Genomic DNA, 13564 nt, shown 5'->3' with positions numbered 1-13564 from the left:
TGTTATGATGGCTACCATCCCTGGTGGGCTACAGGAACTGGAGATCCCCTTTGCCTGGCTATTGTAACCCAGACTAGCGAGTCTGAGAACGACGGGCACAACACAGGTGCTGCTCTCCCATTTTCAAGTTCAGCCAGTGCTCAAGGGAGCCTTGTTGTGTGTCAGAGGTGGAATAAGGTTATGTTATGGGGGTATCATCAGACTGCACCACAGCAGAGAGTTCTGGCCTGTTCACAGACCCATCAATGATTTCTGCCATGGCAACTGGGAAAACAGGAAGAGATGTCCATGTGGACAGCTTTGCTGGGCTGCCTCTGCTTCCTTACAGGAGCCTAGATGTGCAGAGGTGTCCCCCTCTCTGCATCCCACACATCCTACCAACCAGCCAGGAACCTCACACAGGTAAGGACTTGAAGGCATTGCATTCGGATAAACTGGGGATTAGTACCTGATGCCCTTATTTGACAGACACATCAAAGGAAACACCTGATGAGAAAGTCTGTTAATTCCTTTGTTTTCATGTCCATTTCCTCATGCCTCTAATTTTCTAGCCTAATCAACCCCTCATGAGGGTAAATTAGATTTCCAGTAACAGCTCCATCTCAACAGCCCTTAGCAGGCCTCATTAAAACTCCAGAGAAGCTCACTGCTATGTATTCCCTTCACATTGTGAAATGTTCCCTTAAGGTCGTCTCTGAGTGAGGAAACTATAATAAGCTTACTTATTTACCATACAATCATGAAGTGGCTAGCAGGAAAAAAAAAAGGTATCCTTTTAAGAGCAGTTTTGCTAGACTTGGCAACTTTAATGAGCATATGATGTAACAGGGTTTCTTCTGCTTCTCATTTTTTTAAAACTGGTGAAGTTAAATTAACATGTTTCAAATGAATTGATAAATACAAATTTTCCATCAGAGCCGACACTGTCAAGGAAAAAAAAAAGGCAACATTATCTTTGGGCTCCAACATCCTGTGGACTGTCTCTGACAATTTCTCTCATTGATCTCTGAGGACTGAGGTGTCTCCTGTACACTTTTCCTTCTCTCCATCTCTTCAGATAGTGAAGTAAAATTACTTCACAAATTTTGTGGCAGTTTCAATATCCTGTTATGCTTTTCTTTCAAAATTAACTGCACACAGACTCAGGATAATCAATCTTTTTAGTTACCAAAACCCAAAACATGTATAAAATAATTTAAAAGTGGGTAAGCTTTTATAATGTTTTGAAGTCTTTTCTTTTAAACACTTTCACATGTTTTAGTAAAATGTGTCAACACAACAGGCTGTGGCCACATTGCTAGAGATGGGCATATTATCAGAAGGTACACAAACTGACAGATAGAGGTATAATAAAATAGACAGAAAGATGATTAGGACAGGAGATAAAGAGAATCACCATGATTACTTTTTATCCAAGAATTCAACAGACCAATATTAAGTAGGATAAATATCAATGCTGCAGAGAAAGATGAACAGACAGGCAAATAGACAGCTGAATGTATTACATAAATGGGAAATTAGGCAGAAGTGTACTGGATACTCCCCTAACTAAAATGCTAGGAATGAAAACATGCATCTTATATGCAAAATGTTTCCTTTAAAAAAATGAAAAATATAGTTGCAATAGTATGGGAAGTATTTGCCAAGCATGGATGAGTTTTGGAGAATCACTTCAGGCAAAAAAAAAAAAAAAAAAAAGAATGGATTAAAACTTATAAGAAATACTGGATTTTTAAAGGGATTTGTATATTTTTAATTTTCAAACAATGTCTTTTCCTGAAGCTGTGGATCAAATGTATTTATTTAAAAAGGAAAGATTTGTTAATAAAAGACATAAAGTACAGTACTTCAGGATGAATGACAGCAAGTAAGCTTGATCTAATTAAACTGTGAAATAGGCAGACATCCCCAAAAAATCACTTATGGTTATAGCCCTGCTATTCGGTTTCTGGTACAGTAATACTTCTGCTTCTAAGTCCCTTGGGCTCAGACAGGGTCAATGAGAAGGTCTAGATGCAGACAATGCTGTTATTCTGAGTGCAGACAATAGTAAGGGCTCAATGAAGTGCTTGTCCTGATGTCTGTCTTCACCAGCGCTATGGTAGCTATGTTTATTTCAGACTAGACTTTTTACAAGAACTGTCATACAGAATCATAGAAATATTAGAACTTTAACTTCTAAATATGAGAGTTATTAAGTAGCTGTCTAGATGTGACACAGGTACTTCAGCTTCCACTGTGGTCAGTAGACTTGCAGGGAGGGTTTCAGATGCCTAATCACAGAGACCTAATGTCATTTTTGGGTCCACGGAGCATTCAATATGAACTGGAATAAAGGAAGTGGTCTGGAAGGATGCAGGTCTTCCATTTGTTCTGTATCATATCTTACCATCTCCTGCAGCCAACCCTGATAATGCTATGTCGACTAATATAACAGTATGCATGGATAAGCACCTGAAATGTTCCCACAAAGAAAAAAAATGGTTCAAGAATGGCTTCAGCTATATCATGTTGCTATCTTTTCATGTTAAATTGTTGTAATTATGAAAACGTGTTTCTCAGTTACATTTTCCTCATGAAAAAGATACACTTTTTTTTTTACTTTATGCAAAGAAATTTGTTTCACTTGCCTGAAATAATGTATAGAAAAAAAAAAAGACCAGAATCACATTACTTATTCTGAATCAATGTGTTCTCCATAACTGATCAGGCAAAGCAAGAGAAAAAATGAGCCAGCAACTATATGGAAGGAAATCAATAAAATGTAATCAAAAATATATTAATATAATTTAAATATATTCACCAATGAATGTGTATTTGTTCCTGTCTACATTTATTTATTTATTTATTTGCGATTCAGCTAGGTATTACAATAGCAATAAAAAGTAAATGAAATTCTCAGCAAAGAGACAGGAAGAGACGCGAAAGAGAAGGAAAAAGTAAGCATGTAGCGTATGTCAACAGTCACTTCAATTTATAGAAACAACCAAATTAAATTGGTTAGAACAGAAAGAACTTTTACTGTAACTCATGCTTATTGCAATAGGCCTGCAGTAAGAATTCTGTCCTATAGGCAGGATGCACCAAGGAGCCTGAATATCAATAGGAGTCAATGCTGCAGTAACTCCAGTTTACAAAGCATGAACACGATGATATCGAGTGACTATTTTTCCCAAGGCGTTCTTAAATCCCTTGTTCCTCAGGCTGTAGATGACTGGATTGAGAAGCGGTGTGATCACTGTGTAGAGCACAGATATACCCTTGTTGAGCTGTGAGGGAAGGCTGGAGGTGGGACGAACATACATGAAAATCATTGTACAATAGTATATGGTCACTACCATAAGGTGTGAGCTGCAGGTGGAAAAGGTCTTTCTTCTTCCAGAAGCAGAGGGAATCTTCAGGATGCTAAGAATTATCAATAGGTATGAGACAAGAGTCAACAAAAAGCAACTGGAAAGGACCAGGAGAGAAAGGATGAAGATGACAGCTTTTGTGACAGTGGTGTCTGAGCAGGAGAGCATCAGTAGAGGAGGGATATCACAGAAGAAGTGATCAATTAGATTGTAACTGCAGAAATGCAATCTGGAGATCATCAGACATGGCAGAAAACCAGTGAAAACACCAGTGACCCAGGAGCCCACAGTCAGACAGGTATAAAACTCAACAGTCATTGATGTGATATACTGCAGGGGGTCACAGATTGCAAGGAATCGGTCATATGCCATCACTGCCAAGAGGTAGCACTCAGTAGCTCCCAAGAAAACAAAGTAGTAAAGTTGCACCATGCACCCTGAGAAAGAAATGGTTTTCTTCTCTGACACTAGATTGGCCAGCATCTTGGGTACAATTGTAGTGGTGTAACAGATCTCTAGGAAAGAGAGGTTCCTGAGAAATTTGTACATAGGTGAATGAAGTTGTGGCTCCAGTGTTACCACTGAAATAATAATGATGTTTCCCATGATTGTAAGGATGTAAATAACCAAGAACAATGTGAATAGCAGGATCTGGCAGTGTGGGCTGCTACTGAAACCCAGCAGCCTGAATTCCAGTACTGCTGTAACATTTGTCATCTCTTGGAACAATCTAGGATTTGTCTGCTAATGAAATTATCATCATTTTAATATGTTAGCTAAGTGATAAAAACATTGTCTATAAAGATTATGGTGCTCAAGTATGCCTTTGGAACAGCTTTATGAATGTCACTGCCAGTTTGGTATTCTTCTTTTCCCTCCTTCCCTTCCCCACTTCCATCCTTGTGCTTTATCTCTCTCATGAAATCTAAGTTTTAACATATGAACTTCATATAAAGAAATACAGAATAAATTGCAAATTATCTGGCATACAGTCTCTCTTCAGACTCATGCACAGGATATATAAAGGGATATATAAAAGGATATATAAATTTATAAAGATACCACTTAACTAACTGATATTTAAACGGCATACACAAAGGGATACTCTTCATTGAAAGATGCTTAAAAACTCTAAGACACAATCAGCACCAATTATTGCATTGAAAATTCCACTCATTAATGGCTCATGAATTAAAGAAAAAAGAAAGGAAATATCCATATGCTTGTTCTCAAGCATACTTATACACACAAAAACATAAGAACATAAGAGCACTCTCAGAATACTCTGTCATGGAGGAGTACAAACACAGATCCGCTAGCATTCTCATAATTTCTTTCTAGATACTATGACTAAAGACATAATTTATACCTCAAGAATAAACTATTGTGAGGATTCTATTACTACAAAATGATTCAGAGCAATGCAATTCTTAAGAATAATTTCAATTTCCCATACCTGTAATGAGGCTGATGTATCTGGTGGAGTTATTTACTTACTTATGTATGAACCAATGCATATAATAACACGTGACAGCCATTGTAAAAGAAAAGTACAATTTTTACGGTGTTGTTTTCTAAACTGTGAACACATCAGGCAGCACTGAAGCTTCAGTCTGTATTTAAGTCCTTGTTGAAGACTGGATATACTGGTAACTTACTTGTTTTATGCTGAGGCATAATTGCAACATCTGAAAAACAGTTACCCAGTGAATTTAATCAACCTTCATTCTGTAGTTTGATTCTAATTACTAATTCACTACATGGACATGATACTGGATAAACACCCTTTAGATCCAACTCCTTCCTGGTCAATTTTCACTTCCATGTCTGGCACAGACTGAGACTGAATGGTACCATTCATAGACTTCAACCTCTGATCTTCTCCAGCAAGTAATCCCATTGATAGAGACATTGTACGGGGCACTCCAGCTACAGAGGACTGATTATATGAATGCAGGCAAGGGGCTGCTTGTAAGGGAAGCAGCTCTCTGGAGAAAATGCAACCAGAATTCACCAGATAAATAGGTCTTTTGGTTAAATCAATTGCCCTTTTTGGAAGAAGCTCATTGTAGCAGCTCAAACCATTTTAAAGTTGTATTCTATTTTGAAGATAAATATACCTTTAAAGCATGCAGAAATGCATTAAAGATTTCAGTTCAGGACATTTCCATAGCACATCTCACTTTCACTTAGGTTGCACCTTTTAAGTGGCATTTTGGGAAAGCTGTCAAGCAAAGAAAATCTATTGCTACTTGTTCACCACTGAGGGACTTTCAAGACTCATTTTCGTAACATCCAATTTCATAATATATCTTACAGGAATAAAATATAAAGTAAGAAAAAAAAGAGAGAAAATTAACTTGTTGTTACTCAGGTCCTACTTAGGGTTCTTTTCAGTCAAAAACAATTTGAACGAATTAAATGTCAAAGCATACCTTTCCCAGTTTTTTTTTTTAAAAAACAAAACATTTTTCCAAAAACAAAACTTACTGATGAAGAAAGCTTGAAGGAAAATTTTCTTCTTCTTTTTTTTTTTCCTTTTCACATCCAAATAGATTTAGTTACACAAATTATTTAAATGTACAACTTATAGTACTGAAAACTGCGGACTTCCCTACTAGATCTAAGTTGATAACTATTACTACTTTAATTTGCAAATGATTTAGAAAAACTTGTTCCACTCACAAGGTAAGGCAAGATTACATACATACATACATATATATGATATAATCATATTGGATCATAGGATAATTTGCATTGAAAGTGTTCTCAATAGATCTCTAATCCAAATCCTTGCTCAAAGCAAGGGCAGCTACAGGAGCAGACCAGGTTGCTCAGGGCTTTATCCTCTTGACTGCTGAAACTCTCCAAGGGTGGAGAGTACACAGTTTCTCTGCTACAAACTGCTCCACTGGTTGATTCTTGTCATGGAAAAAAAAAAAAAAAAGTATAGATAGCATATCCTTTTGGAACCTCTCCTGTTTCAGTTTATGCCCTTTGTCTTTTGTCCTCTCATTGCACACTAGAGTAAGGAGTCTGACATACACTAGTGTAAGGAGTCTGACACCATCTACTCGATACCTCTTCATCCACCGGAAGGTACCTCTTCATCCACTGGAAGGCTGCTGTGTTTCCCAAAGCCTTTTCTTCTCCAGTCTGATGAAGTCAGACTTCCTCAGCCTAGTCTCAAAAGGCAAGTCCTTCAGTTCCCTGACCAATCCAGTGGCCTTTCACTGAACTCACTCCATTTTTTTCATGTCTTTCATGCTTTATTAGGGGGCAGAGAGCAAAACTGGAAGCAACATCTAGATGTGGTCTAACGAGTGCTGAATAAAGGAGGATAATCTCTTCCATTAATTTAATAGTTATGTTCCTGTAAATGCAGCCCAGATGCTGTTGTTCTTTACTGATAGGGCACACAGATGCCTTATGTTCAACTTGTTGTTTACCAAGATCCTTCCCCAGAGGGACCCTACTCCCACTTCACCCTCTCACAACCAATGTTTTTATAGGTGAAGGAACCAATATTTTTACAGGTAAAGGACCACACACTGTTTCTTGTTCAATTTCATAAGTTTGCTGCTGGACCATTCCTTCAACCTGTCTGTGTCTCTTTCGATGGCAGTCCTGTCCCTAAGTAGATCTACTGGTACAAAAAATTTGATGTCACCTGAAACACTGAAAAACATGAACATGTTGCCCCTTCTAGGTCTTTGATAAAGAAATTAAATAGGACAGGTCCCAGGAACTCTCTCTCAGGGTACCATTTGTTACTAGCTTCCAGTTAGAGTATGAATATTCAGATATTACCATCAGAGCCTGGGAACCAAGGGAATCTCCAACCTATTTCTTACCCATCTGGTAGTCACCATGCAAACTGTAATCTCCCAAACTGTTTAAAAGAATATCATGTTAAAAGCACTCTTATAATTGAGTCAAATGAAATCCACTGTTCTCATGTTGTCTGCAAATCCTAGAATGCCATCACAGAAGACTATCAGCTTGGTGAACCATGGTTAAACACCAGCTATATCTGTATTGACAAGTCCCAGTCTATGCTTTTACTATTTGCGCAAAAAATGGGATCCAAGAAGACTAATTGAGCCCAGACCAATGTCAGGCTGACTTTGGTTGAATTTAGCCATTTTTTGAAGGTGGATGCAATATGTGCCTTCCTCCACTCCTTGGATGCTTCCTCTGATCTTCATGACTTTTTGAAGATGATAGATAGCAGCTCTACAAGGGCTTTGGGCAATTTTCACATCACTATCAGATACAGACCCTGAGGTCCTATGAATCAACTCTTCATTGAATTCAAGCATCTGTACTATGCACCCTCCTTCCTCACTGTCTTCAAGATCTTGAACTCCACTATTTCATGGTCCTTATACACAAAGATACAACTGATGATCAAATCCCCCAGCAATTACTTTGCTAGTGAACCGCAGATCCAGCTGTGTGTAATCCCTGCTTGGCTACCTACTAACACAAAGTAATCCCCAGCACCCTTCTAAAATCTTCTTGGTTGCTTACATTCACCATGTTGCTTTTTTGAGCAGCTTTCATGGAGATTAAAGTTCCTCAAAAGAATCTGCCTCTGTCACGTAGAGAGTTCCTTGGTTGCCTTGGAAAAGGCTTTGTCTACTTCCTAATCCTGTTTGGTGATCTGTAACGAAGTCCTTGACAGGCTGGAGAGAGAGAGGCAGAAAGGAACTGCGTGAAGGTCAACAAGGGGAAGTGTGGTTGGAATAACCTCATGCACCAGCACAGGCTGGGGCCTGACCTGCTGGAAAGCTTCTCTGTGCTCTAGGTGGTCCTGTTTGATCAAGGTTGTTCAAATCATTATCAGGCAAATGAAATGATTTCATTTCATGGGCATGGCTTCAAATAGTACATGATAGTTCATGGCCTCCTTCCACATTGGTCACCACTGCAGCCCCTTGCTACTTAAAGCTTATAACTTCTGCCCATTATAGACCAGATTCAGATTAATACATAAAAGGATCAGAGGCTGCCTGAGGGCTCATGTCTGTGTAGATAGAGGTATGAGAATGAAGCAGGGTAGGGAGAAGCTGTTTCGCTACTGGGGCAGGTGACTGCCCCAAGCAGCAGACAATGTATCAGCACTTCTCATCAGTACCCTTATTTGAGGGCACTGAGTGGGAAACCATAGAGCCAGATGGATTAAGAGACAAGCAGCACAATGGAGAGATCCTGCTGAGAGAAAGCAGAGACAGGCTTCCTGGGAGGGAGGAAAAGGACAGGGCAGGGCTTCTTTTCTATGCCCAGGATTGAGAGGATGCCACCCTTCGTAAGCCTTGCTCACATCAGCCTTGAGGGTGATTCTTTGACAGGATTGCCTATCAAAAATAGGAAAGCCAGGGCTGAACTTTGATATTTTCAAATCTTTGTGGACCAGACCATCTGGAGATCTGATAATGTAACAGGCTATGAGGCCGGATTAAGGAAAGATCCATGCTCTGGATTAAAGTGGGAGGGCGCTGCAGGTCCTAATCTCTAACGTGAACCTGCCTTGGCGAAAATTGAAGCTATTTCTTCTTGTCCTATTTTCAGTACTTATTTTGGAGAAGAAATTGACCTCCATCTTACTACAACCTCCATTCAGGTAGTTGTAGAAAGCGATAAGGTCATCCCTGAGCCTCCTCTTCTCCAGAATAAATAACCCCAGTTCCCTCAGTTCCTGCTCATAAGGTCTGTGCTCCAGCCCCTTCACCAGCTTTGTTGCCCTTCTTTGGAAATGCTTCAGTGACTCTTTGTCTTTCTTGTAGTGAGGTGCCCAGAGCTGAACACAGGATTCAAAGTGCAGTCTCCTCAGTGCTGAGCACAGGGGGACGATCACTTCCCTAGTGCTGCTGCTATTGTGACCAAAGTGCAGGACTCAGCAGTTGGCCTTGTTGGACCACCTACAGTTGATCTCAGCCCATCAATACAGCCTGTCCAGATCCCTCTTGTAGAGCCTTCCTACCCTCAAGCAGATCAGCTTTTCCTTCCAGCTTGGTGTCACCAGCAAGTTTGCTGAGAGTAGACTCAATTCCCACATCCAGATCATCGCTAAAGATATTAAAAAGAGGACCAGTCCCAATACTGACCCTGAGGAAACACTGCTCGTGACCAGTTGCCATCTGGATTTAATTTCATTCACCACCACTGTCTGGGCCCAGCCATCCAGCCAGTTCTTTACCCAGCAAAGAATACACCTGTCTAAATCAGGAACTGTCAGCTTCTTCAGGAGAAGGCAGTGAGAAACTGTGCCAAAGGCCTTGCTGAAGCCTAAGTAGACCACGTCCACAGCCTTTCCCTCATCCACTAGGCAGATCACCTGGTCATAGAAGGAGATCAGGTTGATCAGGCAGGACCTGCCTTTCATGAAGCCATGTTAGCTGGGTCTGATCCCCTGGTTGTCATGCACATGCTGTGTGATCACCCTCAAAATGACCTACTCCATAAGTTTCCCTGATACCAAGATCAGACTGACAGGCCTATAATTCCCCAGATTATGCATCCAACCCTTCTTGTAGATGGGCATCATATTGGAAAGTCTCCAGTCATCTAAGACCTCCCCTGTTGGGCAGGACTCGTGATAGATGATGAAGAGTGGCTTGGCAAGCACTTCCGCTAGCTCCCTCAGAACCCTCAAGTGGATCCCATCTGGCCCCATAGGCTTGTGAATGTCCAAGTGGAGTAACAGACTGCTTTCTCCTGGATTATGGGGTGTTTATTCTGCCCACCATAGGTGTCTTCCAGCTCCAAGTACCTGGAGGAGAACTGATTCGGGTGTTAGAGATTGAGGCAAACAAAGCATTAAGTACCTCAGTCTTATCTTCATCCTTGGTGACTATTTTCCCCACCACTTCCAATAAAGGATGGAGATTCTCCTTGGCCCTCTCTTCACAGAGTGGTTAAGGTTGGAAGAGACCTCTAGAGATCACCTAGTGCAAACCCCTTGCTCAAGCAGGGACACCTACAGCATGTGGCACAGGGTGGCATCCAGGTGTGTTTTGAGTATCTCCAGAGAAGGAGACTCCACAACCTCTCTGGGCAGCCCATTCCAGTGCTCTGTCACTGTCACAGTAAAGAAGTTCTTCCTCACACGGAGGTGGAACCTCCTGTGTTTCAACTTGCACCCATTACCCCTTGTCCTGTCACTGGCCACCATGGAGAAGAGTTTGACCCCATTCTCCCTACATTCACCCCTAAGGTACTTGTACATGTCGATCAGATCCCCTCTCTGTCTTCCCTTCTCTAAGCTAAACAGGCCCAGCTCACTTAGTCTTTCCTCATATGATAGATGCTCCAGTCCCTTAATCATCTTCATGGCCCTAAGCTGGACCCTCTCTAGAAGCTCCATGTCCCTCTTGTACTGGAGAGTCCAGAACTACACGCAATACTCCAGGTGCGACCTCACCAGAGCAGAGGGGGAGGATCACCTCCCTTGACCTGTTGGCAACATTCCTCCTGATGCAGTGACAGGATAGAGGAGAACACCACCTGTATTTTTGCTCCCTCAGCCAAACTCCTCAATGCCCTTAAGTTCTCTTTTGATGGTCTTCAACCTTTCCTTGGCAACTTTGTCATTGCCAGCCTGGAATAGCAACAGTGGATAGTACTCAGAGGGCTGTACAAATCCCAGGAGCCTTTGTGATGTCCTTTATCTGGGCCCCAGGGAGACAACAGACCTCCATGTGGGAAGGGTCCGGTCAGCATATTGGACCCTTTGTTCCCCTCAGAAGGGAGTCACCCACAACCACTACCCTTCTTAAGGCATGGACTTGACTGCCTCGCTCTAGACAACCTCCTAGATGGACCTTGGTCCACGGCCTCATTTGCCTGTCCCTCGAGTTCCAGGGCCTATTGCATATGGTCACCTGGGGACAGGAGGTGAGCTGGAAGAGGAGAAGCTAGAAGAAAAGGGCTTTGTCAAAGTTTTGTTTTGTTTTGTTTTTGTTTTCTGAAAATAGTATCACTGCTTAAAGAATTTTGTCAAAGTTGAAGTTCCTTAGCATTTATGTAATTTTTCAGAAGTTAGAGAGTGAATTGCACACTGCTAGAGATCATCTGGAGGGTCTTTTTTGTGAAAAAGTCTATAGTGCGAGACAATGCTACTCTGAAACATTTTCCTGTGCTGAGTGGATAAAGACATGGACAGTGGGAAATGGCTTCCTCATTTGACCAGCAGCAAACTGGTTTCTCGTGGTTACATATATCTTGTTTTTTCTCTGAGGAGCATCATCACTTTCCAGAAGTCCATACCTTTTATAAGCGTTAAAATCTTAGCTGAACGTGACATCATCCCACTCCTTCTGTTTACAGTCATGTCCTTTCCCTACTTTCCTTGCAGTGTCTCCAGAGCTTATGAGGCCCTATGGTGAATCACTTCAGGGAGGTAAATCAAGAGAAACCAGCTTCCAGCATAAGTTGAGTGAGCTCAGGCAGCATCACACCTGGATCACCAGCATCACAGTCTGGATGAGACAGAACAGAAACAGTTCCTACTCCCCTCTCCAGATAAACGAAAGAAATATAGTGAAGGGGAATCTCCAACATTCTTTTCCAGAGCTGTGTTGACACTGGGAAGAAGGGAAGGAAAGAGGAATTCAAGACAGTAGGTCTGAATAGTGTTGCCAGAGTGACAGAAGAGTTTATTTCATGTGCACAAATCCTTTCTTGACAGGTTGTGTACCAGGGCTGTGCTAGACTTGTTACTGCAGCAGTGCTGTGAGCCTGCCTTGTGCTAAAGCACCGAGGAAGACTGGGACTGAAGTATCCAGGGTATATGCAGACCTGTGGGGCTTGGTTTTGAATACCTGTCCCAGGAATAGAATTTTGGACAGTAGGAGCTACCTTGAGGATTCACTGTTGCTCTGCCAACCTGGACAGCTCTGTTTAGAGCAGAGCTCAGTGGAAGTGCAGGGATGCTCTATGAACTAATGCAGAAGGAATATCCAGCATCAGGGCTTTGCACAAAGGTGTCCTGGCAGGCAGGGCATCAGTGGAGCCTCAGGGTACGTTGGTGTCCTGAGTTCTGTAATCCAGCACTGTTTTCAACAGTCTGAGCCAATCATAATGGCTAAGAAAGGAGGAAAGGTGGCATGGAGGAGTGATGGGCAGGGAAAAGGAAACTGATGTCAGTCCCAGGCTGAATATGCTGTTGTGATCAGTAGTGGCAAAAGAGAGAAGGAAGACAGTGTAAAAAGGAGACTTAGAGCACATAAAATAATCTACTGAGCAGCAATGCAAAGGTATAAAATGAGAAGTTATTTTGTGATTCCATGGTTTCATGACAGTGCCTGGCTTGGTCAATCAAGAGAGTACAATGAGTCCAGGTGCTCTGGACATATCTACTTTAAATCAGATGAAGGCCACTTTTGCTAACAGGGCAGGAGACCATGTCTAAATCCTAAACTTTCACTCCTGGAGAACAGGCTGGTTCAGTCTGAATGAGGGCAAGAGAAAAGGCAAATATGTGGCCAAAGTTGATAATCTTCATGTTTGGATGCATGCCTGAACTATGAGATGACAGGAAGTATAAAACTATCTGTAACACTTTTATTCTGAGCTTTTGATGATTCTTTTCTGAATACTGCATTGTGCCTTTCTTTGTCAAAAGAAGAAAAACAAGGAGTTTTTAATAAGGTCACCTTTATAAATTCCTCAGAAATAGGTATCTGTTCCTCATTTTCTGCTCTTTTCTACTGTCCTGCACCCTCATTCTCCAATGGGCAACTTCAGAGAAAACTCTTATGCACATGATTTATTAAAGATTTATCACGTCTTTTATCTCAGTAGGCTACTGATTCTAATAATTGCTCATAAGGGACCAGACCTCATTGACTACTCAAGAGAACCCATGTATTTCTCTTAGTGAACTGTATTTTCTAGAGCCGGCTCCTTTCAAAGGTAGGGCAAAATCCATGTGAAAAGGAAGGAAAGCATTTTTTACATATGGGTACTTTTGTTCCTCACTCTTCCATTTTTGTTGGCTATACCATGATTTCCAAGGGAACTTTGCTTAACACACATTCTGTAAGCTAGGCTGTCTTTGTTCTTCCCAATATTTATTTTCATGACACTGAAAGATACTCAAAATACAAAACTTCATTAACTGCCTGACACAGACTGATTCAATCTAAGAATCTCCAATAGTACATTATTTTAAGTAGACCAAAAGGCTGTGTCTATGACATCAGAAA

At 41.2% G+C, this 13564-nt stretch overlaps 1 protein-coding gene across 1 annotated transcript; it reads right to left on the bottom strand.

The window, feature by feature from the left end:
• Window positions 1–3131: 3131 nt before the first annotated feature.
• Window positions 3132–4070, bottom strand: LOC104573447 (olfactory receptor 11L1). Its single transcript, XM_010220644.2, has one exon. It carries the CDS (start codon window positions 4068–4070, stop codon window positions 3132–3134), a length of 939 nt encoding a protein of 312 aa, XP_010218946.2.
• Window positions 4071–13564: the final 9494 nt, after the last annotated feature.

The sequence above is a fragment of the Tinamus guttatus genome, unplaced genomic scaffold (assembly GCF_059628265.1).
Source record: "Tinamus guttatus ecotype Peru unplaced genomic scaffold, ASM5962826v1 Tinamus_guttatus_pri_ptg000942l, whole genome shotgun sequence".
Lineage (NCBI taxonomy): Eukaryota > Metazoa > Chordata > Aves > Tinamiformes > Tinamidae > Tinamus > Tinamus guttatus.
This window is presented reverse-complemented; position numbering and strand designations above follow the sequence as displayed.